Source organism: Notechis scutatus, chromosome Z (assembly GCF_049901735.1).
Source record: "Notechis scutatus isolate UNSWTSFEM ecotype Mainland chromosome Z, rNotScu1.2, whole genome shotgun sequence".
In the NCBI taxonomy this organism is placed as follows: Eukaryota; Metazoa; Chordata; class Lepidosauria; order Squamata; family Elapidae; genus Notechis; species Notechis scutatus.
In genome coordinates, this window is record NC_142025.1 from 135,694,632 (window position 1) to 135,719,244 (window position 24,613).

Genomic DNA, 24,613 nt, shown 5'->3' on the forward strand with positions numbered 1-24,613 from the left:
TGGTGCGGTTAACATTGAGTTTGTATCTATTGTGTGCTCTTGTGTTGTTATGGTTGAAGCTGAAGTATTCATTGACAGGTAGGACATTGCAATGTATGATTTTATATACCATGCTTAAGTCAGACCGAAGACGGCGTAATTCAAGGTTTTCTAGTTCTAGAATTTCAAGTCTGGTGGCATAAGGTATTCTACAACGAGTAGAGGAGTGGAGAACTCTTCTTGTGAAATATTTCTGGACTTTCTCAATTGTGCTAATATCAGATACGTAATGTGGGTTAAAACCAAATAAAAATAAGGAAAAAACCCCAAACAAATATAGAAACAGCACTGTACAGAATATTCTCATGGCATGGTCTTCTTTTAGTTCAACAATGTGTTCTGGAGCACTGTGTCTTTCCAAGTTTGCAATGTTAGCTTTTTGATAAGTAGCGGATTTCCCTGAAAAGCAGAAGGTTGGCAGTCAATCCAATTGATATTGCTGATGGAGGGATGTCTGGTGAACTCCTGTCAAAATATGTTTAGATAGAAAGAATGAGGACCAGCCAGTGTTTTCCACGGTGATCTGAACTCCTCCCCAAAGAAGTTCATTGAGCTAACCCAGGGCTCTCCAAACTTGGCAACTTTTAGATTTGTGCACTTCAACTCCAAAATTCTAGAAGTTGAAGACCATAGGTCTTAAATTTGCCAAGCTTGGAGACCTCTGAGCTAATCTAGCAGGGGTAATGATACTCTAAGACAGCTCTCATAGGAAAGTGTTGTCACTTTTTCACATACCAGAATGAAATAAGCGCAGGGGAAATTATGGTTCATCGCTGTCAGGCAGATGTTCAGACTGGATTTGGCATTTTTATCCACCTATCAAGTACTACCTAAAGACCTGGGGTAGGCAGATGTTGGTTTAAGGGTGTTACAGTTGTCATCGCAGGATGTAAGCTGTTCCAAATAAAGCTGCCTTTTGCAATTGACTGGTGGTGAATTTGTCAATGCCAATGGTGCAGTTCGCCCACTTTTCAGGGAAAAAAAATACAGGTGGCAGAGGAGAGACATTTCAGCATACCAACGTAATAAGTTACATTAGCAGGTAGAGGTTTTGGGTGGGCAGGTCACCTTGTGTTAAGGGACACCAGTCAAAAAAATAAAAATTGGCGACCTCTCCATTTTGGGACATCCAATCCAATAATTGCTTCACTCAGTTGGAGAATAAAATGGGAAGACTGACATAGTATTTACTGTTCTCTCGTTCTCGTTCTCTCTCTCTCTCTGTGTGTGTGTGTGTGTGTGTGATGTGAATTTATAAATATACACAACAATGCAGAGGATGTGCACTGTAAATCTAATAAATCAATGAAGCCAGCTTCACCTCAGAGACCCATCCTAGTTTTGAAGCACAAGATCACATTTTATATAACAAATTCAGTTTATTATATATAAATCAATCTACATAAGTATACAGGAAAATATTTTCATATCATTCTTCTCGTAGGATCATTCTTCAATTGCTTTCCTTTTACCATCCTATTGTTCAGTCTGGACCTCAGGGTCCTGAACTAAGGGATAATGGGAACAATATACCAGTCTGGTATTTATATTATTTGATGATGTTACCTAGTCAGGAAACAGAATGTCTGCAAGAAAATGGCCCAGTTCAGAAAATGCCAAGGACTCCACAGTTCACCTCTAAGCTACAAATATTCTCCTCTATTAATACCATCTTGCCATAACTCTTCCAATCCCTCACTCGGATATGTAAGTACTGTATACAGTCAGAGGCTTTGGGAATTATAGATAAATATTTCACCAGCATGGTATGGAAATTGGCTCCAGCTTGTTTGCTATAGGATACCTAATCTGGGGTCATGTTTTTTGTTTTGTTTGCTCTTACGCATTTCTCTGAGTTCATTTGGGTTTACTGAACTCCGTGTTCAATAATGAATTCAATTGCAATCAGTCTGTTCCTTTTTTATTTGCTTGCTGCAGTCCCTTGTGCCCAAGAGGAATATTTTCTAAGCCTAAAGGGTGCTATGGTAGCACACTTCCAAAAAGAAAAAAAAACTGCTAGTCAGGGACTTCATGCTCAAATTTATCTAGCCTCCACTACAGCTCTTAGCAAACAGTTCTTAGCATTGTTTTCGAAGGCAGTTTTTCTTAATCAACTATGGTTTATTTATTTTTATTTAAATCCCACCTTTATTATTTTTTTAATAAACAATTCAAGCAGGTGAACATATCTAATACTCCTTCTTCCTCCTATTTTCCCCACAATAACCTCACTGTAATGTGAGTTGGGCTAAGGGAGAGAGGCTAGCTCAAAGTCATCCAGCTGGCTTTTATGCCTAAGGCGGAACTAGAACTCATAGTCTCTGGTAATTGGCACAAAATTTCCCAACCAGCTTTCATGCCTAAAGAGGGACGAGAACATACAGTCTCCAAATTTCTAGTGCCTTAACCGCTAGATCAAACTGGATAAAGGAATATTGCAGATTAATTCCTTTAGGATTACAATGATATATGCCTTTTCTTGTTGTGGGCTTTAAATGAAACTTCCTTCATGTTTAAAATCCTCTCTATTTAGAGGATAGTTTGGATGAATTTAACCATATGACTTGTGGAAGAAATGTTTTTTTTAAAAAAAAAATACAGGAGAAATTAAGTTGTGGTTTGGGATGGCTTGAAAGAATTTTGATGCCCACTTAATGAGCAACTGATAAAAATAAATAAAACATATACCTAACTATTCATTGTGAAGAATGCCAGCTGTAGCATTTTAATACAACAGCCCTGCCTTCTCTTAACCCTTTGGTTGACATCTTTTCTTAGTATTAATCTTCTCATTTCCATTTCTCCCCTTGGACTTCCAGGATGTCTTTCAAGCTTGAACAAGGAGACAGATCTCATTGTTGGATGAGTGACTGGTCAGATGTTCAACAAGCACGTATTTCGGATACAACTCTTTTGGGGAAGAGATGGTACTGCAAGTATGTTGGTTCTGGAAGAAAAAGGAAGAAGAGAAATTATCAAAAAAAGTGGTTGAAAGGCAAATAGGAACTTTATCTAAAGTAATACACAAGTAAGTATAGGGGCCCTTTCCCTCAAATTATCCGTCTTTCTATCTTTCTACCTACCTATGGAAGGTAGAAGAAAGTGTGAAATAACAAGTTGGTTAACACACTTCTCAACTCAAATTCTTTGAGAGAAACAAACATTCTAGAGCACAAACCACCAATTAGTGACTGCAATTAATAATGTACATGAGGGTGTAAATGAGCACAGATTTGCTGTTTGTAAAAATGTGATTTTTATGTCTGTTATTTTTGTTGGAATGAGGAACCAGATTTTATATGACAAGAATTTAAAGTTATTTCTTTAAATTGGTTATTCTAGCAGAGTTTCTCAACCTTGACAACTTTAAGATGTATGGACTTCAATTTCTCCAATGCCCTAGCCAGCATCCACTTATTATTTTTAATAAATAACAATAAATAGAATCTGAACATCTGGCTGACAAACCAAAATAATAATAACCATAAACAATTAATACCATCATGCTTCCATGTCTGCCTATCTCCAATCCTTGGGAAGGACTCGATAGGTGGATAAAAATGCCAAATTCAGTCTATAAACATCTGGCTGATTGTGCAATGAACCATAATAAATAATAAAGGTCCTTCCAACCAAATGATCCTCTTCTCCCCTCCCCTCTTCTTCTCCCCTCCCCTCCATTCCATTCCATTCCATGTTATAGATATCCTTGACAATTCATTTAGTGACCTATCAATCTTACAACAGCATTGAAAAAACAAGTTATGACTGTTTTTCACTCTTACGACTGTTGCAACATCTCCATGGTCACATGATCAAAATTCAGATGCTTGGCAACTGACTCATATTTATGAAAATTGCAGTGTCCCAAGGTCACATGATCATCTTTTGAGACCTTCTGATAAGCAGTCAATGGGGAAGCCAGATTCATTTAACAACTGTGTCACTAACTTAGCAGCTTCAATGATTCACTTAGCTACTATGGCAAGAAAGGTCGCAAAATGGGGCAAAATTCACTTAACAACTGTCTCAATTAGCAACATAAATTTTTGCCCCAATTGTGGTCTTAACTCGAGGATTAGCTCTATTCTATTCTATTCTATTCTATTCTATTCTATTCTATTCTATTCTATTCTATTCTTTCTCAAATATCCCAATAAAGTTAAGAAGCTATGATATAGTAATCTGAATGTACTATGTTGATCCCTAATACATCTTATTTTTACTCCTCACCATCATAGCAATCAGGCATCTTCAATACACCATCAAAACAACGGCTTTCAGCTTCATAATTACAGGTCTTATTCTGACTTCGGCAAAAAAACGTGACAGTTTCACCATGGTGAACAAGACCATTTGGGATCTCATAGGCCCAAACTTTGTGTCCATGGTAGATCATCCGGCTCCTTTGGGCAATGACGGGACAGCGAGCTAGGATGGAAAAGAAACAAGTAAAGGGATCATCATCTGGAAAGGCAAACAAAACTTGGAGGTGGAATTTAATGGGTGATTGATAAAATATTCTATATAACAGGAATGGAAGAAGGTGAAAAAGAAAGATACCTCTACAATAAGGCAGTTGGGACCAGCTTCCATTTTTCAGGCAGATGGCTCTGTTAGAACCATCTAGGAAGAAGTCCTTCTGACATAAGTAATAGATTACAGTTCCTACAGGGTATTCAGATTGGTGTACAGCCACCAGTGTTGCCTGTGCAATGTTGGGTGGCCGGGAACAGGTAATAGCTGATGAGAGAAAAAGAAAGTCTTAGATAAGTCTACAAATTAAATGGATGGATTAATTAAAAGTCAATGGAAGAGAACTTATATCGATGCATGGAATGTATTAGGAATATGAGTCACCTAACAGCTATTTGGGTTAGAAATATATAAACCAGGATAAACATTTTAAAAGTGTAACTTTAAGAAAATGCAAAACTGTAATTAGGTGTGGTTTCTCAAACGGCCATAAGATGGAGCGAGAAACCTGGTTTGTTTAGTCTGAGTCTCAGAAGAGAGTGTGAGTGTATCTCTGTTTCCTTCTGTTGGAAAGTATTGCCGTTGCTCCATTTCTTCTAATTGACTGATATTACTGGATTTAATGTAAGTCTAATACTGAACTGTTTTTGACACTGGAATTTGATTATCCCTGGATGAAAACTGACTGATTTTACCTGTGAATGACTTTTGGATTGCTTATTTTGGACTTTGCTTAAATCTTTCTGGAAGTAAAAACCTACATTTACTGTACAGTGTGTGCCTTCTGTGTGTATTATTCAAACACTCCTCTCAAATATGTCTCCCTGTATGCACTCATTCTCCTAACAGGGAATTACCTCAACAGAATGATGTATGAAATGTCTATTTAGATGGAAAGATATGTAGAGGGGAGTTGCGGCTTAATGGTTAAAAGGATAATAGCAATAGCAAAAGCACTTAGAGCAGTGGTGGTATGCTACTGGTTTGAACTTGTTCAGTTGAACCGGTAGTAAAAAAAAGCCTCCCACGATCAGCTGAGGGAAAGAAAAAAAGCTGGACAATCAGCTGAAAGGATAAAGAAGAGAAAAGCGCAGGATTGGCCCTCCCACACACCGCTGCACTTTTCTCTTCTTTATCCTTTCAGCTGACTGGTGTGGGGAAAGCTGCATGTGTGCATTAGGTGCGTACATGATCACCGAACTGGTAGGAACAGGTAGGATCCTACTGCTGACTTACAGTTATATACCTCTGCATAGTGCTTTGCAGCACTCTCTGTGAGTGGTTTACAAATTTCAGCACATTGCCCCCAACAATCTAGATCCTCATTTTACCAACCTCGGAAGGATGGAAGGCTGAGTCAACCTTGAACTGCTCTGGATCGAACTCCTGGCAGTGGGCAGAGTTAGCCTGCAATACTGCATTCTAATCACTGCACTAGCTCTTATAATGAATATATGAATAGATATGAATACATAGATCTCTCAGTATGAAAATGGACAGAAAGAGGCAAATGTTGACAAGTGTTATGTTTTGGATTACAGGTGGTTGATCTAAGTGTATATGCCTGGTCACTCTTATGTAAAGTTTGTGGTAAGACATATTACTACTATGGACATGGAACAGAATATTTCTACCTGACTACATTTAAGAAACCTGAAATAAGTTATAATTATCTTCCTTTGCTGTTGTGTCTTGACTACTTACGATGGCAAGTTGGAGCATTGTCTGACCATTCCTTATTTTCTTGGCATCGAAGTGAATTGGACCCCTGCAACCAATATCTATACAGCAAGGGAGAGAGAAAAAGAGAAAGTTGGCACTATTAGGGAATAATCGTTCATACTTTCAAATAAAGGCAGTCCTCTATTTACAACCATTTGTTTAGTGGTGGTTCAAAGTTACAATGGCATTGAAAAAAAGTGATTTATGACCGGTTTTCACACTTACTTAATATTTTAATCTGCATAGTTTTTAATGTTTTATTATTTTAATTATTTTTACTTGTTTTATAACTGGTAAGCTGCCCAGAGTCACACTGCAGTAGAGATTGTTGGCTTAAAAATTTAATTAATAAATAAAACACATGAATACAATCATGACCACTGCACCATCCCCAAAGTCAGGTGATCAAAATTCAGGTGCTTGGCAACTGGCATGTATTTATGACAGTTGCACTGTCCCAGGGTCATGGGATCACCATCTGGGACCTTCCCAACTGGCTTCTGAAAAGCAAGCTCAATGGGGGAAGCCAGATGACCTTAATGAACACTTAACAACTGCAGTGATCTGCTTAACAACTGTGGCAAAATGTAGGCCACAGTTGTGTGGCCTACTGAATTGTGAGGCTTACTGAGGCAAAACTCATTTAACAACTGCTTCACTTAGTAACATAAATTTTAGGCTCAGTTGTGGTCATAAGTCAAGGACTATCTATGGTGCTTTCCTGGAAAGGAAGTCAAGTAAACAACCAGGAGCCACAAAGACAAAGATTTCACATTCTGAGGTAAATTTTATGGTATGTAAGAATTCTCAAAGGGATGTTAGAAATTCAAATTTAGAAACTGAAAGTGGGCAATCATTATTCCTATTTGCTCATGGGATCTCCAGGGTCTTTCTGCAAGTTGAAAAAGGACATAAAATTGTTTGAGATGATGAAGAGAAGAGTCCAACTCCATTGGTATGCTAATACAAAAGTTACAAATGCTTCGTTGTTCCTACGTAGGTCTACTAGTTAGACAGTGTTTCTCAATCTGAGAAACTTTTAAGATGTGTGGATTTCAACTTCCAGAATTCCTCAGCCAGCATGCTGGCTGAGGAATTCTGAGAGTTGTAGTCCGAACATCTTAAAATTACAGGTTGAGAAACACTGAGATAGGAGAAGTGGCAAGTATGCTGCTTAGAATTTTAGGATTGCCCTCACTGAAGAAATAGCGTACTGGACTCACCCAGAGTTGCATGTATATAGCACTTCCTTTCCTATGGTATAAGGACCATTTTCGTGGTATCCATTTTCAATCTCAGGAGGAGATTTGCAAGCATTTGAAAAACTAAGAACATCTGGAAAAGGTCAAGGATATGTAAAGTCAACTAGGTCAACCATTCATTAGCCTTTTGATGAAGATATTGAGGTAATGTCATAGGCTGTGAAAATCACCTTGAGGAACAGCAACCAAGATGACAGTCAGATAAGAGAAATCTGAGTCCAAAGCAGAAATTTAATTTGCAAAGCGGGTCAGATTTGATTCTTCCTATTTTTCTTTTCTTTTTTTTTTGCATAAAGTTTTTTATTTTATAACATATAAAAGTTCCATTTTTAGTTAAACAGTGTGTTGTCTGAGTACTAATAGTTTTAGGAAATAATCATCAAATGATTACAACAATGTTCATTGCATTGATATTCATTCTATCATAATAATATTACTGATACTTGCTTATCCATTTTAACAAGCCTCCCTTTTTTCATTGATCCTTTTCTTATATTTCCATGTTTCTAACTTCTGTTTTTGTCAGCTAACCATTGATAAAATAAGTCCCAAGTCGAAAAGTATTCAGTTTCTTCACTTTCCTTAATTGTAAATGTTAATCTATCCATTTCTGCACATTCTAATATTTTTAAAATCACATTTTCCTATTTTTCTTGAACGTAAAAGCAGGGAGAGAGAAGACACATTCAGACTTGCAAGATTTTGTTCCTGCTACCTCATAATAAAATTAGTATCAGCATTCATATAACTTTTGTTTCCTAGTCAGGATCCTTTCAAAGAGTTGAAGGTGAGGATCAAAGATTGGATAAAGATTTTTAGACAAGACAAGATTATGAGATTGGTTGTATTGAGTAATTATTAATAACTAGGAAATAGTACCTTCACAGCGTGTAGTGACACTCCACTTCCCGTCTCCTTGACAACGGCTGACTGACATTTCTTGTCCATCCAGTATTCTATATCCAGGCTGGCAGGTCACTGTCATGAAGTCTCCAAACATGTGGGATTCCTGGGCCAAGTGTGTCACGGCATTATCTACTGTCACAGGCCATGGACATCTTAAGGCTTGGATGAACATAGAATGAATGACACGGGTACAACCAGGAAGGAACTAGTCACTTAGCCCGCCAAGGATGGAAGACTAATATAGGAGTGAGCTACTATGGCCACTTTACGACCTGAGCATTCAAATCCCAGAATTCCTGAGTCTCCGAGAAATTCTGGGAGTTGAAGTCCACAAGTCGCCAAGTGGCCATACTTGCCCACCCCGATCTAATGCTTGTTTACTGGTTTGAAAGATAAACTGGAAGATTCCTTATAAGATAAGGAAAGATGTAATGAGAGGAAACACAGAAGGGCTTTAACTTTGGCAGAATGTCCTGCCCTCCTCTCAGAGGCAGCCGATTCTTTACTTACAACCATTTTTTTTAGTTACAATGGCACTAAAAAAAGTGACTTGTGGTCATATGAGCAAAACTTGGGCACTTGGGAACCCGCATATATTTTTGACAGTTGCAATGCCTTGGAGTCAGGTGATCACCATTTGCGACCTTCTGAGTTAGCTTCCAACAAGAGTGCTGAAAGAATACAGATAGTCCTCGACTTACAACCATTTGTTTAGCGATGATCTGAAGTTACAACACCGCTGAAACAAGTGACTTATGATTGGCTCAAGGTTGACTCAGCCTTCCATCTTTCCAAGATCAGTCAAATGAGGACCCAGATTGTTGGAGGCAATATGCTGATGTTGTAAACTGGTCAGAGAATGCTATAAAGCACTATGGGGTGGTATATAAACCTTAAGTGCTTTTGCTTATGACTGGTCCTCACACGATCGTTGCGGCATCCTCATGGTCACATGATCAAAATCCAGGTGTTTGGTAACCGAAACTCATTTGTGGTGGTTGCAGTGTTCTAGGATCATACGGCCACAATTTAACACCTTCCCAGCCTGCTTCTGACTGGAGGGGGTGGGGCATTAAAAGAATGGGGCAGCTGTGGGGACAGGGGGAAGAGATGGTTGTCCGGCAGAACAATGCCGTTTCTCATGTGGGAAAATTAACTGCCAACTAGAATAAGAATAATATCACTGGGATTATCTGGGAGATGAATGAAGACTGTAAAGCAGTATTTCTCAGCCTTAATGACTGTAAGATGTTTAGACTTCAACCGCCAGAATTCATGGCTGGCTGGAGGATTCTGGGAGTTGAAGCCAACACACCTTAAAGTTGCTAAGTTTGAGAAATACTGTTGCAAACTATTTCAGAATCCTGGGGCCCTAAAAGTAATGTCAGTATATGCCTACCTGGAGAAATGCAACTCAGTCCACATTTACCGTCGCATGCACACTTTCTGGTTTTTGAACATTGGCGGCGTTCGCAGCTCCTCTGACAAACGTGTCCTATACGCACTGCAAAATTCTTTTTCCGTGAAGGACACTTGGTTTCAGTGATATTCCTTGCTGAAGAAAGTCAAAAGAATAAATGTTTATAAGATGCAACTGAAAGAGATTGGAGGGGGGCAGCAGGAGGAGGTGAAATCCAAATATATTACACCTGATTTAGAAAAATATTTTGTTTACTTAGAAAAAACCCACACAGAGCATTTACAGCAGCAACAGCAAAAAACAAATTATGAACAAAACCAGATTTTTAAAAATGGCAATAAACACCTGTCTAATGGACAATCTATTTCTAGTTTGGTGCAGTGGTGCTCCCCTAGAGCAGAGGGGTTAAACTCAAGGCCTGCGAGCTTGATCCAGCCCACAAGGTGCTTAGATTTGACCCGCGGAGTCGCCCTGGAAACAGGGAAGGACCGGCCTGCAGTGCCTCGGTCAGTGAAACAGAGCTCCGTTTTTGCTTGCAGAAGCTTGTAGGAGGAGCTGAAAATGGAGATCAGAATCCTATATTCGCTGGCGGAGGCTGCCACAGGCGCCCCCAACACGTGATGTCAACCTGGCCACGCCCACCCTAGCCCCTTGAGGTCCAACACAACCCTTTTGTGGCCCTAAATGAAATTGAGTTTGACAACCCTGACCTAGAGAAAAGGAGACTATGAGTTCTAGTCCCACTTTAGGTATGAAAACTGGCTGGATGACTGTGGGCTCCTTAATCTCTCTCTCAGCCCAATTCACCTCACAGGGCTGTTGTTGTGAGGAAAATAGGAGGAGAAAGGCATATTGGTATGCTATTGCTTTGAGTTGTGTATATGTGGCTATAGATACAGAGATACAGATGTACATACACATACACACACACACACACACACACACGTACATACATACCTATCTGTATAGGTAGTCCTCAGTTAGAACCCTTTATTTAGCAATCATTTGAAGTGGCAACAGCTCTGAAAAAAGTGACTTACAACTGGTTCTCACACTTATGACTGTTGCAACATTCCCATGGTAGAATCATTAAAATTCAGCTTAGCAACTGATAAAGATACCAAGCTGATAAGAAACCACTTAGCAACTGGTATCTATTTGCAACAGTTGCAGCATCCCAGGGCCATGTGATCATCATTTGGGACCTTCCCAGTCAGGTTCTGACAAACGAAGTCAATTGGGGGAGGGGAGTGATTCACTTAACAACTGTAGCATAAAAGGCCATAACATTGGGTGTGACTTACTTAAGCCTTGCTCACCAGTGGAAATTGCAATCCCAATAGCAGTTGTAAATCAAGGATTACCTCTATCATCTATCTATCTATCTATCTATCTATCTATCTATCTATCTATCTATCTATCTATCTATCTATCTATCTATCTATCTCATAACATTTAAGATTGAAACTGCAGGGGAAAAGCCAAAGTCCCATACAGTCCAACATACTAAAAATAATTCTAGATATCTTCCCTTTTCATTGTGAGTTTTAGAAAAGAGAGAAGAAAGTATCCCATTTGGCATTTTCTAATCTAGATGAGGCATCCGAGAATGATGGGCATTGTAGTGCATTAGGCCAATAGAACAAAAGCTAAAACAGAAAATTGCCAGGAATTACGCTGTCTATTAGTGCGACTTTGCCCCCAACTGGGCTTTCTGGTGGGAAGCGTGATTTTGCTTTTTCTCTCCATCCTGTGACACATAAGGTAATATTATGTGTTTGGGCTCATTTCCTCTTTGTGTACTTTTTAAATGTCCCTCAGCTGAACCTTTTAAGCTCTGCCTCATTAGCCTGTTGTTAGCTTTGATTCATTCCCCCAGAGCAAGTTCCTGCAGATTTTCCAACAAGAAAGATGTCAAGCTGAAACTTAATCTAAATTGAAAAGAAAGAAAGCCAAACTCAAATCAAAGCTCATTTTTTCCCCATAGTCTAGCAGAAGGCATGAAGGTGTGAACAGAACATGAAGGAACAAAAATTGGATTCCTGTGTAATAAATGCTGCTTAAAAGCAAAATGCTGTGGGGTATCGTCTGGATGGTCAGATGTATAAACCGAAAGAGTAAATAAGAATAAATAAGAAAAAGCAATAGTAAAAAAAACAGCCAGAAACTCCTTCCTCACCTGCTGCATAGTTTAATTTTGTATTGGTGATTTGAATTTATTTTAAGCTTCTTCACTGGTTGAGATGAATGGCCATACAAACTGAATAAATGAATTAATTTTAAAAAACGATGGAGTGATAACTCAAGTTCCACGCCAGGTTATGGTTAGTCCTCGATTTACAACCATTTGTTTTGTGACTTTTGTTACAAAAGCACTGAAAAAGGTAACATGACTCTTTTTCACATTTTTTGTTGCAACATCCCAATGGTCACATGATCAGAATTCAGATGCTTGTGAATGGGTTCATATTTATTTATTCATATGTATGACGGTTACAGCGTCCTGGGATCACGTGATCCCCTTTTGTGACCTTCTGACAAGCAAAGTCAATGGGGAAGCCAGATTCACTTAACAACGAGGTTACAAACTGAACAACTGCAGTGAACAACTGTGGAAAGAAAGGTTGTAAAATGGGACAAAGCTTACTTAACAACTATCTCATTTGGCAACAGAAATTTTGGGCTCAGTTTGGGGTCATAAATTGAGGACTACCTGTAATCATCTTTTTTTTTTTAATATTTCCAGACCCCCTTTTCTCAATGTATTTCCCAAGTCCTCTATCTGTAAGTAGGCAATAAATTATTTAAAATCCAATACAAAAATGAAGGAAACTTTTTTTTAAAAAAGGTCAGAAATAAACAAATATGCTATACATACGTACACACACACACACGCACACACACACACGCACACACACACCACAAAAGCTAAAAATTAGTTCAATTCCCTCAGAGGCCAATAGATGTAGTGGACTTTCTCCCTCTTCTAATTCAAATGGAGGCTTTGGTCTTCTCTAAGAGGAAAAGCTAATGTCAAAAATTCTTCCCAGTTTTCTTCTGAGAAAAGGAACCGGAAGAGAGATGACAGGGAAAGGATATCTGCCACTAGATCAAACATACTCCAATTTGGGGAGGAAATTACTTGTCCCAGGCCCCTATTATGGATCTTCCATGAAGAAAGTACAGGACGTCCTTGACTTACAACCATTCATTTAAAGACCGTTCGAAATTATAACGGCACTGAAAAAAAAGTGGCTTATGACTGGTTTTTGCATTTAAGATATCTCCAAGGTCTTGTGATCCAAATTAAGACACTTGGCAACTGGCATGTATTTATGATGGCTGCACTGTCCCAAGGTCACATGATCACCACCTTCAACTTTCCCAGCTGGCTTCTGCCAAGCAAAGTCAATGGAGGAAGCCAGATGGGCTTAACAACCACGATTCATTTAACAACTGCAGTGATTCATCAAACAACCAAAGTCATAAAATGGGGTGTGGCTCACTTAAACACTTGCTTTGCTTAGCAGTGGAATTGTTGGGCATAATTAGGACCATAAGGGAAAGGACTACTTGTAAAGAAAAACATGTTTTTCCACCTTCCTCTAAGAAGGTCCTGAATATCTCAGAGACATTTCAACTTTGGGGTCCTCCAAGCTGAATGGTAGAGGTGTTCAGCCAAGTTGTTTCTGAAGATTTTTCAAGAAGATGCCTGCACTATCACAGCTCTCAGAGGCCACAAGAGCACCTTCAAGTAGGCTGCAATCCAAGATTGAACGTCTACCCTTTGGTTTTTACATAATTCTGATCAAAAGGTACTTGGAACTCAACATGAATGAGCTACCTATCTTAAGGACAAAAATGCCTAAGTGTTTTGCTGAGGGGAAATGGTGTCGTGGAGTTATTGATTAAAAAATTGACAACTAGGAATAACCCAGAGGAGATGATTTATGGGGCAAGATTATGAGAGTCTAGCGAACCCCTAAGTAGCCAGGTAGAAAGTGTGAAATGGGCTGAAAGCTTTCCTGCTCTGTCAGTTATTAAGAGGGATTGAATGTGGTTTCTCTGTGGTTTCTTCCCCAAACCCCAAAAACTTTAACCTTAGACTGTCTACTATTGACCTCACCCCTTTCCTAAGAGGTCTCTAGGGGGCGTGCATAAGCGCACCAACGTGCCTACCGTCCCTGTCCTATTGTTTCTTATATTTTTCTTTTATTTTTCTTATATGTACCCATTTCATGTATTCATAACTATGTATACACTTATACTTATTATCTTGTAAACAATTGACAAATCAAATCAAATAAATAAATAAATAAATAAATTGTGGAGGCAAGGAGAAATCGGCAGGTATGGAAGAAGGACAAAACTATTGTTGCTGGGAAGGAACGGTCTCATCTATTACAACACTAAAATACAGGAACTTTACATTACAATACTTCCTAAAAGTACAGGAAGTTTTTCCCTTATGATACCAATTGAGTCCAAAGTTTCCATTACTAAGTAAGATAGTTGTGAGTTTTGCCCCATTTTACAACCTTTCTTGCCACAGTTGTTAAGTGAATCACTGCAAGTTCAATTAGTAACATGGTTGTTAAGTGAATCTGGCTTCCCCATTGACTTTGCACCAGGACACTGCAACCATCATAAATACATGCCAGTTGCCAAGTGTCTTAATTTTGATCACATGACCACTGGGTTGCTGGCGCAGTTGTAAATGTGAAAAAGGATCATAAGTCACGTTTTTCAGTGCCGTTGTAACTTTGAATGGTCCCTAAATTATTGGTTATAAGTCAAGGACTACCTGCGGTTTTATCCTTACATGACGTCTTACACCTTTTCTTCAAAGTTCAACTTGTCTGAGAAGTGAAACTGGTTCAACATACAGAACAATTATCAAAGCTTTCTGTTTGAGTATTTTAATTTTGGAAATCCTCATTAATATGGAAAATATATAGTCATATGAGAGGAAAATAATCAATCCACAAGCAAATTAGCTTGAGAACTAAGTTTTCTTGCATTTCCAATGAATTTTATTTTAGAATCCCAAGCCCAAGCTGTGGGCGTCTCTCTGTTTTTCTTAGTGTTCCCAAATTGAATATCTAGGTCTCTGTGGCCCTAAACAGATCTTTGAAATATTTGGCTACCAGCTTGCTCCAAAATCTTTGGTAATCATTTAATGACACATATTTTGCAATTTTGGAGCACTCTTGCTAGATGGTTGATGGATTCATATATCATGCTAAACCATTGTTTAATGAAAATTAAGTGCACCACAACTGGCTAGGTTCATACAATATGCTGCCATAAATCATGGTTTATAAACCAGAATGGTTGGGTGTAACACATCAAGCCAAAACCTAAATAAATCACCTTCTGAATTGGCTGGTATGTTCACTCAATCTACTATTACAGAGATTTAAGTAGCGATCATCCTGTCAGGTTTAAATATAATCCAGGGGAAAATGTGTGTTGACTTTTGAAAAAAAAAAAAGGACTGGTATTTAAATTGGCTTTATTTTTATATTTCTGGTCTATACCTCCTTCTGTAAACTAAACCACAGTTTGTGAGGATTTGTGTGTGTGTGTGTGTGTGTGTGTGTGTGTGTGTGTGTGTGATGGAAACAATCTCTATCAATACTTGTAAAAAAATACAGGTAGTCCTCAACTTATGATCACAACTCAGCCCTGTTATTAAGTGAGACATTTTGGCCCATTTTATTACCTTTCTTGCTTCAGTTGTTAAATGAATAACTTCAGTTGATAAGCTAGTAACCCAGTTGTTAAGTGAATCTGCCTTCCCCATTGACTTTGCTTGTCAGAAGGTCGCGAGAGGGGATCACATGACCCTGGGACATAGCAACGGTCATAAGTATGAATCAGCTGCCAAGCACCTGAATTCTGATCACATGATCATGAGGAGGCTGGAAAGGTCGTAACTGTGCAAAAGGGTCATGTCACTTTTTTCAGTGCTGTTGTAACTTTGAAAGGTCACTAAATGAACTGTTGTAAGTTAAGGACTACCTGTAGTAGCTCAGATCAGTGTAATTTAACTATCGCCCTTGGGCCTGTACAGTATTTGCAATCCAAGATTGCACACATTTAAACTTCCCTCTTCTTCATGTGCTTGAGCAAAAGAGTGTTATTGATTGTGAGCAGGAGGCACAACTGTTGTTCCTGTGCTTTTAACAGCTTTTTAATGTCTAAGAAATTATCATGTCTATATAAAGCAAAATCACCTGCCCTTGCGCACAACCTTAATTGTGAACAAGGTGACAGTTCTTAATAGGATGCTAATAAGAAGTAACACCCATTTTCAAAAATCCCTGAGACTGCACTTTAAATATATCCTATATGGAAGGGGAAAGTGTGGCGGTTAAGAAAGAAAGTAGGTTTTGTTCATTAAGCAGATCTTTTTTCCATTTTCATTTAGAAGAGTCCAGCTGGAGTATACCCAACATGATTTTAATAAATTAAGCTGGGTCAGACCTAATCAGGTCTGTCAGGGAAAATTTAATTACTGTAAATATTAGGGCTAAAGAGTTCAAAAATACTTGGGAAGAAGGTCAGTTCCATATTGCTGCTTAAAGTTCTAAATTGACTGTAAAAATAACTCAAGCTCAAACAAAAAATATATTTTTTTAATATACAAGAGGAAAGTTGCTTTACTGTCAGTGGCCACCAGATGGAGAAATATATTCTAAAACTGATAGTTTTATATTAATTTTCAAGAAACACCGCCCCCCCCCCCCACCACCACACATATATGTCCTGTACCTATTTGTTAGCTATTTCTGTGCTTTAGCCCATTTCTTTTTCTCAGAGATTCCACTGCTGTGGAATCTCTGGGCAGTAATGTATTCTGGAGTATTTCTTCATATTTTGCACATTTATAAAGATTTTAAAGATTAGTCATTTGGGGATAAATAAACCAAGCATTGAAACATAATAAAAGTTATTGTGTATAATGTATACCAAACAGATAAATACAATTATTATTATTTTCTCAGTAATTCTATTGATTGAATGTTATTTTATGCAGTTATGAAACTAGATGCACGCTAAGCTGATGATCTGCAACGTGTTCCATTGTTTATTTTGTGTAGCCCCACAAATAAACAATAGAACCATATCAATTGCACCACCATATTACTTCATATAGCCACATTCAATCTAGACTAAGTGGTTAAGATATTTTCTGTGATGTTGGTGGAAAATGGCCTGCACATAGTCTGATTTTATACACACACACACACACACATTCTGAATACATGATGAAGCTTGTACTTCCCTAAAATAGCTTAAATATTTCTGGATCTTTCTCAAATGCATTAAATCTCTGTAGAAAATCAGTTATTATGTAATTATAACATATAATTACAGATACACACACACATAAATGTAAATGTGATTATGGAAAACACCTTGAGTATATCTGAGGACAAATGAATGCATCGATTTCATATACTGTTAGAAAGTTAAATGAGGCATAAATACCTTCATTTTAGCAATATTTGCATTTTAGAAATTAACCATTGGATGGACAGAGAAAGAAAACATGTGAAAGTGTGCAATGTAGAAGTTAAAAAGTACAGAGTGGCAATATTATTCAATGGTTAGAATGTGGCTTTCAAGATCTGGGACAGTTGAGTAGATAAATGTCACTCTGGGAAACTTCAATTTTCTATCTGTAAAATAGCTTGAAGAAAGCTGAACGTCTTTAATAGATTTTTCAGAATAAATGATTACATCCCCGTAAGATATTTTTATTCAGGGCAGTTTGCTTTGTGTGTTGTATCCTATTGCAGGGAAAGCATTTTTAAAAAGTATCTAATATCTCAAGTCTTTAATAAAAATATTATTTTTATTTATTTTATTATTTTATTATATATTTATTATTTTATTTATTTCCACCTGGGTGGAAGAAAATAAACAGGTAATTAAACACTTGTCCTTAACTTATCTTCTGGCAGAAGGACCCACAATTGTTTTTGCTCCTATGTCCAACTTGAGCTACAAAGTTGATAAGGCAAATCAATGGAAGGTAGTTGTATTTTTCATTTGGCTACCTTTTAAATCGGGTATGCCCAATCTGCAGCCCATGAGCTACATGTGGCCCTGGGCATCTAGCAATGCAGCCCCACCCCCAGATAATAAAAACATGCCAAAAATAAATGAAGTTTACTGTTTATATACATTAATATACTATATATTTTATATGCGGCCCAAGATAATTCCTCTTCACTCAATGAGGCTCAGGCAAGCCAAAACACGACAACTATGCTTTAAACAATCCAGAAGCTTTTACAGTGTCACAGCTGATGCTCCATCAATGCAACTTAAAAATATTTAGGGCTGAATACGGCTCACTTAAGCTAGCAGTCAAGTTAGGATTGGTCAGAGCTGACGTTGATGTTGAAAGAATAACCAGCTCTGCTTTAAGCCTTGTGTTGTTCAATTCATGGTCTCTTGAATTAAAAACCACAGCTGGCTGGCCTCACTAACGTCACAAAGTGGCTGGGTTCATCATGTCATTCGGATACGATAATGAAAAAGCAGCTCCTGTATTCCTAACCTAGCACCTTGTGTTAAAAACGAGCAATTGTAGGACCCCCCCCCCAGAAGAGGTAGGAAGGGACTCACCTTCTGAGTTGGAGCCTTCTGAGATATGGCAAGAAAGAAGCAGGAGTAGGAGCAGGGAGGCAAACCCAGACATGGTGTCACCAAGCACAAGAAATTTCTTGGGAATCCTGAGTGTGGGGAGGGAAGGGGGAACTGCTTTCAGAGGGTGAGGAGGAATGGGTAGGCAGTGGTCAGGGTCAGCCCTGTGGAAGAAAGGGCTGATGACCCAAGATTCCTGGGTGCCGTAGGGATTGATCTGGAATTCTCTTCTGAAGGGTGCAGAGCAGAAAAAGGAGTCTGCCTCATAGGCTTAGGATCACTGCATAAAACCCATCTCCTTTGGAACTATATATCCATTTCTTCAGCCCCGCGGCCAAGTTATTCATTAATATGGCCCCGAGAGTGCCCTGCCAAAGGGCAGGATGGCTTCCACATTTGTCACCGGGAACTCTGAACTTAAAAACAGGGATCAGGAGATGGGGATGGACCCAGGACTTCTCCAACTTCTCCATTCATCGGATTCACACCCCCCCCCCCACTCGCCCCATCATTTACCCGGGAAGAGGCCTAGGGAACAAACTCAGAACTTCCTGACCCGCCTGGTTGTTGTTGTTTTTTCACAACATCCCATTTCCCTGCCCAGTCTTTCCTAATTCTGCTTCTTCTGCAACCCCGTCCAGGAGATACTCTCTCCCCACCCCCTCAACCGCTTTGCTTTAGTTCCACCTATTATTGATTTATCTTTCAACATGCTCTGAAGAGATGGGCATTTGGGTTTTTTTGAGTGCGTGGGGTCTATTAACAGGAGAAGGCTGGGAACCCGGGTTCTCTAAGGAGGTGCAATAAAAAGGGAATTTAGAAAGAGGTGTGCGTGTGTGTGTGTGTGTGCGTGCGCGTGTCCTCCTGGCTCCTTGGAGAAAGACAACCGTTGTGCTTCCTCTTTAAACTCTTAACTCCTCCTTCCTAGCTTCAGCCTCCCCCTCCAAACCTCCCTGAGGAAGAAAGAGAGGCAGCTCAGCCACAACCTGTTTCTTTCTCGCGCGCTCCGAACCTGTCCCTGCTGCTCCGCGTCTTCCTCCGTGTTCTCCTATCCCTTCTTCTCGTTTTCTTTCCCTTCCTTTCCTTCTGCTCCACTCTCCACTTCTTTGCTCTTCAACCCAATTGCTCTCTTCATCTCCCATCCTTTCCTCCGCATCTCTGGGTTTTCCCCTCCATCCTTTCTGCTACCCCCTTCTTTGCAAACTCTCTCTCTCTCTGCCAAGCATCCATTCATCTTCCGTCCGACCTCTTAATTGTCCTTCATCGATCCACATCTCCCGCTTCCCTTCTTTGGGTGGCGGGTCTTTTCTCTCCTCTTCCCCGCAGTCTGTTTCTCCGGCACCACTTCGCCTTTGCGGGTTAGAGCACGGGTGCTTCCCCCAGGGGGCAGCATGGCGCTCCTAAGCTCCCCCACCGAGACCGAGTGCTTAACCAAGCCGCTTTTCTGCCGCAAGGGGGCGCTCCGCCAGAAGGTTATCCACGAGGTGAAGAGCCATAAGTTTACCGCTCGCTTCTTCAAACAGCCCACCTTCTGCAGCCATTGCACAGACTTCATCTGGTGAGAGAAACCTCAGCGTCTAAATCCCTCCCCCACCCCCATTTGCCTTGACCCTTGTGGCCCGTTTCCTACTACCCAGCCTCATGTTCTACAATCCTGTTAGCGATTCGGATCTTATTCCTTTGAAAAAGCTATCTTTTTAAAATTCCGTGCCAGATGCTGAAAAAGTGCTGAACTGAGCAATAGATGCAGAATTTAGCAGGCTGGCTGTCCTATTATTATTTATAGATCTATTTTTGAATGTATACATGCCTTCCTCTGCACATCTTAAGTAAGTTTCTACTCCTCTTTAGGGAGGTCCAACCTTACTGAAATCTCTAAATCAGAAGAAGGTTTGGCTTTTTGTTTGAGGTGGCTTGTGATTTTTTAATTTTTTGTGTGTCAATCAGTTAAAAGCCTGAATAAAAAAAATGCAAGAAGATGCAGAATTTGGTCAGGTCACAGATTTTACTGATCCTTGCTGAGAATTTACAAAATGTCAGCTCAGAAGGATTTACTTGCTGCCCATGTTGAATTAAACCAGTGGTTTCTATGAGTGCTTCCAGTAATACAGGTCCTAGCACTCTTAAGCCAAAATATATTGAATGGTGATACCACCTTTCCATCTTTACAAGATTTTCTATATGGATAATGGATAATATAGAAAAACATGAGAGATTTACAAGAGGAAAAAACATTCTTAATTGGCTTGTAAAATTCTATAAGGCAAGATGTTTACACTTAAGGTACACTTTGCTGATAAGGGAACTTTCTGTATTAATGTGTTGCCTTTAATGATCTTGTCAAGCCTCAATTAAAGGCTTCATGCCTGTATGTACCCTTCCTTCCTTCCTTCCTTCCTTCCTTCCTTCCTTCCTTCCTTCCTTCCTTCCTTCCTTCCTTCCTTCCTTCCTTCCTTCCTTCCTTCCTTCCTTCCTTCCTCTATGTTTTTCTGCAGCTCATAGATTTTTGAGGTGCAACCTGATAGTTTAAATTTATAATTCTGCTGCTTTAATTCTACCACTTTTAACCTCCTTAGTTTTGCCTCTTGAGGCTTCTGTTCTTCAAGCCATAATTTCATATTTCCATTTCTGTTCCAGTCCACAGTTCTACTTCATTGACTCAATAATCCTATTTATCTGTTCTTCATTCTGATAGTCACCTAAACCTTTGTGATACATTTGGCCCACTTTCTCTCCTATAGTCTGTGGCTCTACCTAATTGTAGTTGATCCCATCCATGATTTTATCTTAAAGACTGAATTAGGTGTGTCCTCAGCTTCAGTCAGAGTTCTGCTTTCTGAAAATTTAATTATGTAACAGATATAGAAAGTATACCACAATGTATTATGATAAACAAGATAATTTGCTTAAGAGGCTTCACTCTGGATACTTCATCTTATATCCCATGATTGAAGTACTAGATATTTCTGGTCATTTTTCTGCTCAAAATGCTATCTTCCATGTTATCCTCCATTTTATCCCACAGTATATAGTATATTTCTAGAGCTGATAAGCACACAAGTAAGGCAGTGGGACTGATATGTTACTAATTAATCAGCTGATGAGCTACAGATACATTAACTGCTTTCATGGAGAAGATCATACAGAATCTCAAGAGGCTTTTTGAGAGAATATGGGCTTCTTATCATTGAAAAAAAATCATGTACAATGAACCTCCTCTGTGTTAAATAGGGAAATAGAAGACGGGCCCTTCCTTTCTGATGATCTGTATATATTCCATTTCTACATGGATAGTTCCAGCATTCAAAGTGGGTGTGACAGATAAAATAAGAAGATTGCAGAATGCAAAGAACAATGTGACCTGATTATACCTCCCTCCACGGGGCATCCCTTGGACAGCAAATCTGCACTGGGAAATTAATTCTAGCAAGTAGCATGTCCTTAAATTTTTTCCTCCCCCTCCCCAAACCCCAGTCGCTAACAAAATAGCGATAAGCTTCACACATGTTTTATTTCCTCGGCTGATAATGGATAGAGAAATGTAGGAAAGGCCACTAGGTAGATGCCAATCCATTGTTAGTAAGTTGGCAGGATAAATAAAAAAAACTGGATGGGTACCTGCAAGACAAGGAGCACAGGTGTGTGGTCCTCACTTAAATATCAGAGGTGATTATCTACTTGATAAACTTCCCAATCCTCTCTTTCTCATCACTCTGCTTTCAAAGCAGAGTACACCCTCATGGTGACCATCACCTCTCTAGTTCTATTAAGATCAGCAATAAAAAAGATCTATTCTTAAATGGTATAGCTTGTTTTGTTTGGTGCCTCTTGAGACCTTGAACTATCTCCAGATCATTGGTTTGATACTGTCTCCCATTGATTCTTCTAGTACAGCTTTAGAAAAAGCGTTTAGTACCCATCTCCCATTGAGACAAATAAGCCAGAACAGACCAAAGTGATTTGGGGAAATGTTAGCAGCTGTTCCTTTCTAATAGGTTCCCTTGGCCATCCCATTCTGCCACAAGATTTCTCAAGCTTTGCTAAAGTCATGATCTGTAAAAATGCTGTTTATTGACTAAACTACATTGGGTGGCTAATGAATTTGGTGACCAGTTTGTAGAGGCTAAGGTGGTGACCTAGAAACCAGGAGACGGTAAGTTCTAATCCTGATTTAGGCATGAAAGTTGGCTGGGTGAATTTGGGCCAATTACCAGGAGGTGGTGAATTATACTTTATCCCCACTCCCCTTTGGAATCAAAGCCAGTTTGTTGACTCTCTCTCTCTCTAGTTCAACCTACCATACAGGGTTGTTGTTGTGGGAAAAATGGGAGGAGGAAAGAATATTAGGCTGTATAAAAATAATAAAGGCAGGATAAAAATCTAAAACAAATTAAAATAGAAAAAAAACCACAGTAAGATTTAATATGTTATGTAAACCAGGGTGTTTCGCCCTTATTGAACACACATAGGTTTAATAAGGGTTAGATTGTGTTTGTTTTTTTAACACAAAGCTGAAAACGTTTGGCTTTGTTGAGGTTCAGCCAGGCATACTGGTGACTCCCTCTTATTTCACAGATACCTATAGTCACTTTTTTATTTAAAAGAAAGCAGCATTGGAGGCTAAGAATGTCAGTGGAGAAGGTGTATGTGTGAGGGAGTGAGAGAAGTGTGTACAGCATGTGTGCGTGCATGAGAGAGAATATAAACATATGCAGCTTAACTCTTTTCATTGTAGAAGTTTTTCCCAACTAATTTCTCCAGCAACATTTCTCATTTGATAGAACTCAAAATATAGAGACCTGCCTTGTCTACCCTCTATTGGCTGAAGTCAATATTTTCCTCCCCTTTCCCCCATTAAAGCTACTATTGCGTCAATATTGCTGCTTGACCCAGAGAGCAAACTTAACAGTTCATCATATGAGTACCGATACGTTTTATCTTGCTAGGCCAAAAGCTGTTATATCCATAGATTGCATCTGTTTTTGTGTCCCAGCATAGATCTAAATCTCTCCTTTTGCCTATCAGCTGCCACAATTTATTCAAATTTCAAAGCACAGATCCTATCATAGATCTCTGACATTCTGTCCCAGTTAGCCTTCATGCTACATCTCTTTTTTTATTTCTCTATACCAGAGCTTCCCAACCGTGGCAACTTGAAAATGGGTGAACTTCAATTTCCAGAATTCCCCATGGCTGGCTGGGGAATTCTGGGAGTTCAAGTTCACATATCTTCAAGTTGCTGTAAAACACTGGCATATAATTCTCCTGACTCTGCTTTCTGTCCATAGGATATCCGAATAGGGCTCAGTGCAGAGTACATTTTATGATGGCTTCTTCTGGGATTCTTTATGCGACTGGCTCCACAACTCAGCAAGCGCCACTAAAGCAACAATAAAGAGGATTGGCCTAGTATGATGGGAAAAATGTTGGCGGAAGAAGCAAAAACTCTATTTGAAATGTGAGAGAAAGACAGCTACATGGCAGGAAGAAGCATTGAGTCACGTGTCAGGCCTTTGTTGAACCTCCCATCTTGGTTTGTGACTCACCTTGTAGACAGCATAGAAACAAGCCTTTGTAGTGATCAACTCTGCCAACCAACATTTCCATCTGAGGAGGGACAACTAGGATTTGCCCCTTAAACACCAGTTCTGACACTTCTGTACGGCTGTTCCTCAATTTGTGATCACAGTTGGGACAAGAACTTCCTCTCCTAAGTGAAGTAGTCAAGTGAATTGTACCCAATTTTATGACCTTTATATTGAGGGTGTTAAGCGAATCACCATAGTTGTTAAGCGAATCGTGCATTCATTGAATCAGGCTTCTGCCGTTGACTTGTTGGAAGCTGACTGAGAAGGTCTCAAATGGAGATCACATGACTCCAGGGCTGTCAATTATCATAAATACATGCCAGTTGTCAAATACCTTAATTTTAATCATAAGATCATGGGGATGCTGCGAGGATCATAAGTGCAAGGATAGGTTGTGAGTCTCTTTTTTCAGAGCTGTCATAACTTCAAACAGTTGCTAAATGAATGGTCATAAGTTGAGGACTACCTGTAATTCATATTTGGTCCTCAAAGGGATCTGTATTACATATATAAATCTTTCATAGTTTGAAATTCAGGTA

General features: G+C 39.2%; 2 protein-coding genes across 3 annotated transcripts in view; one reads left to right on the plus strand and one right to left on the minus strand.

The window, feature by feature from the left end:
• Positions 1–1,398: 1,398 nt before the first annotated feature.
• LOC113418513 (beta-2-glycoprotein 1-like) lies at positions 1,399–19,254 on the minus strand. Its single transcript, XM_026677413.2, has 8 exons — positions 18,469–19,254; positions 9,805–9,960; positions 8,379–8,564; positions 7,461–7,572; positions 6,220–6,296; positions 4,603–4,782; positions 4,273–4,470; positions 1,399–2,986 (listed from the first exon to the last, which is right to left on the minus strand). The coding sequence occupies exons 1-8, from the start codon at positions 18,539–18,541 to the stop codon at positions 2,922–2,924; spliced, it is 1,047 nt and encodes a 348-aa protein (XP_026533198.1). The 5' UTR covers positions 18,542–19,254; the 3' UTR covers positions 1,399–2,921.
• Positions 19,255–19,812: 558 nt separating this feature from the next.
• PRKCG (protein kinase C gamma) overlaps positions 19,813–24,613 on the plus strand; it is a 44,716-nt gene continuing 39,915 nt past the window's right edge. For both annotated transcript variants that reach the window (XM_026677414.2, XM_087944885.1), the window contains exon 1: positions 19,813–20,044. In XM_026677414.2, the coding sequence (XP_026533199.1) occupies positions 19,878–20,044 (167 nt within the window). In that variant the 5' untranslated portion in view covers positions 19,813–19,877. The remainder of the gene's footprint in view (positions 20,045–24,613) is intronic.

What these genes read in the sequence shown, in the direction of transcription:
- LOC113418513 (XM_026677413.2), bottom strand. Translation starts at nt 18,541, where the DNA reads ATGTCTGGGTTTGCCTCCCTGCTCCTACTCCTGCTTCTTTCTTGCCAT. An exon ending in AGAAGGCTCCAACTCAGAAG is followed by an intron (nt 9,961 to 18,468) that starts GTGAGTCCCTTC and finishes GACTTTCTTCAG; the next exon opens with CAAGGAATATCACTGAAACC. An exon ending in TGTCACTACACGCTGTGAAG is followed by an intron (nt 7,573 to 8,378) that starts GTACTATTTCCT and finishes GACCTTTTCCAG; the next exon opens with ATGTTCTTAGTTTTTCAAAT.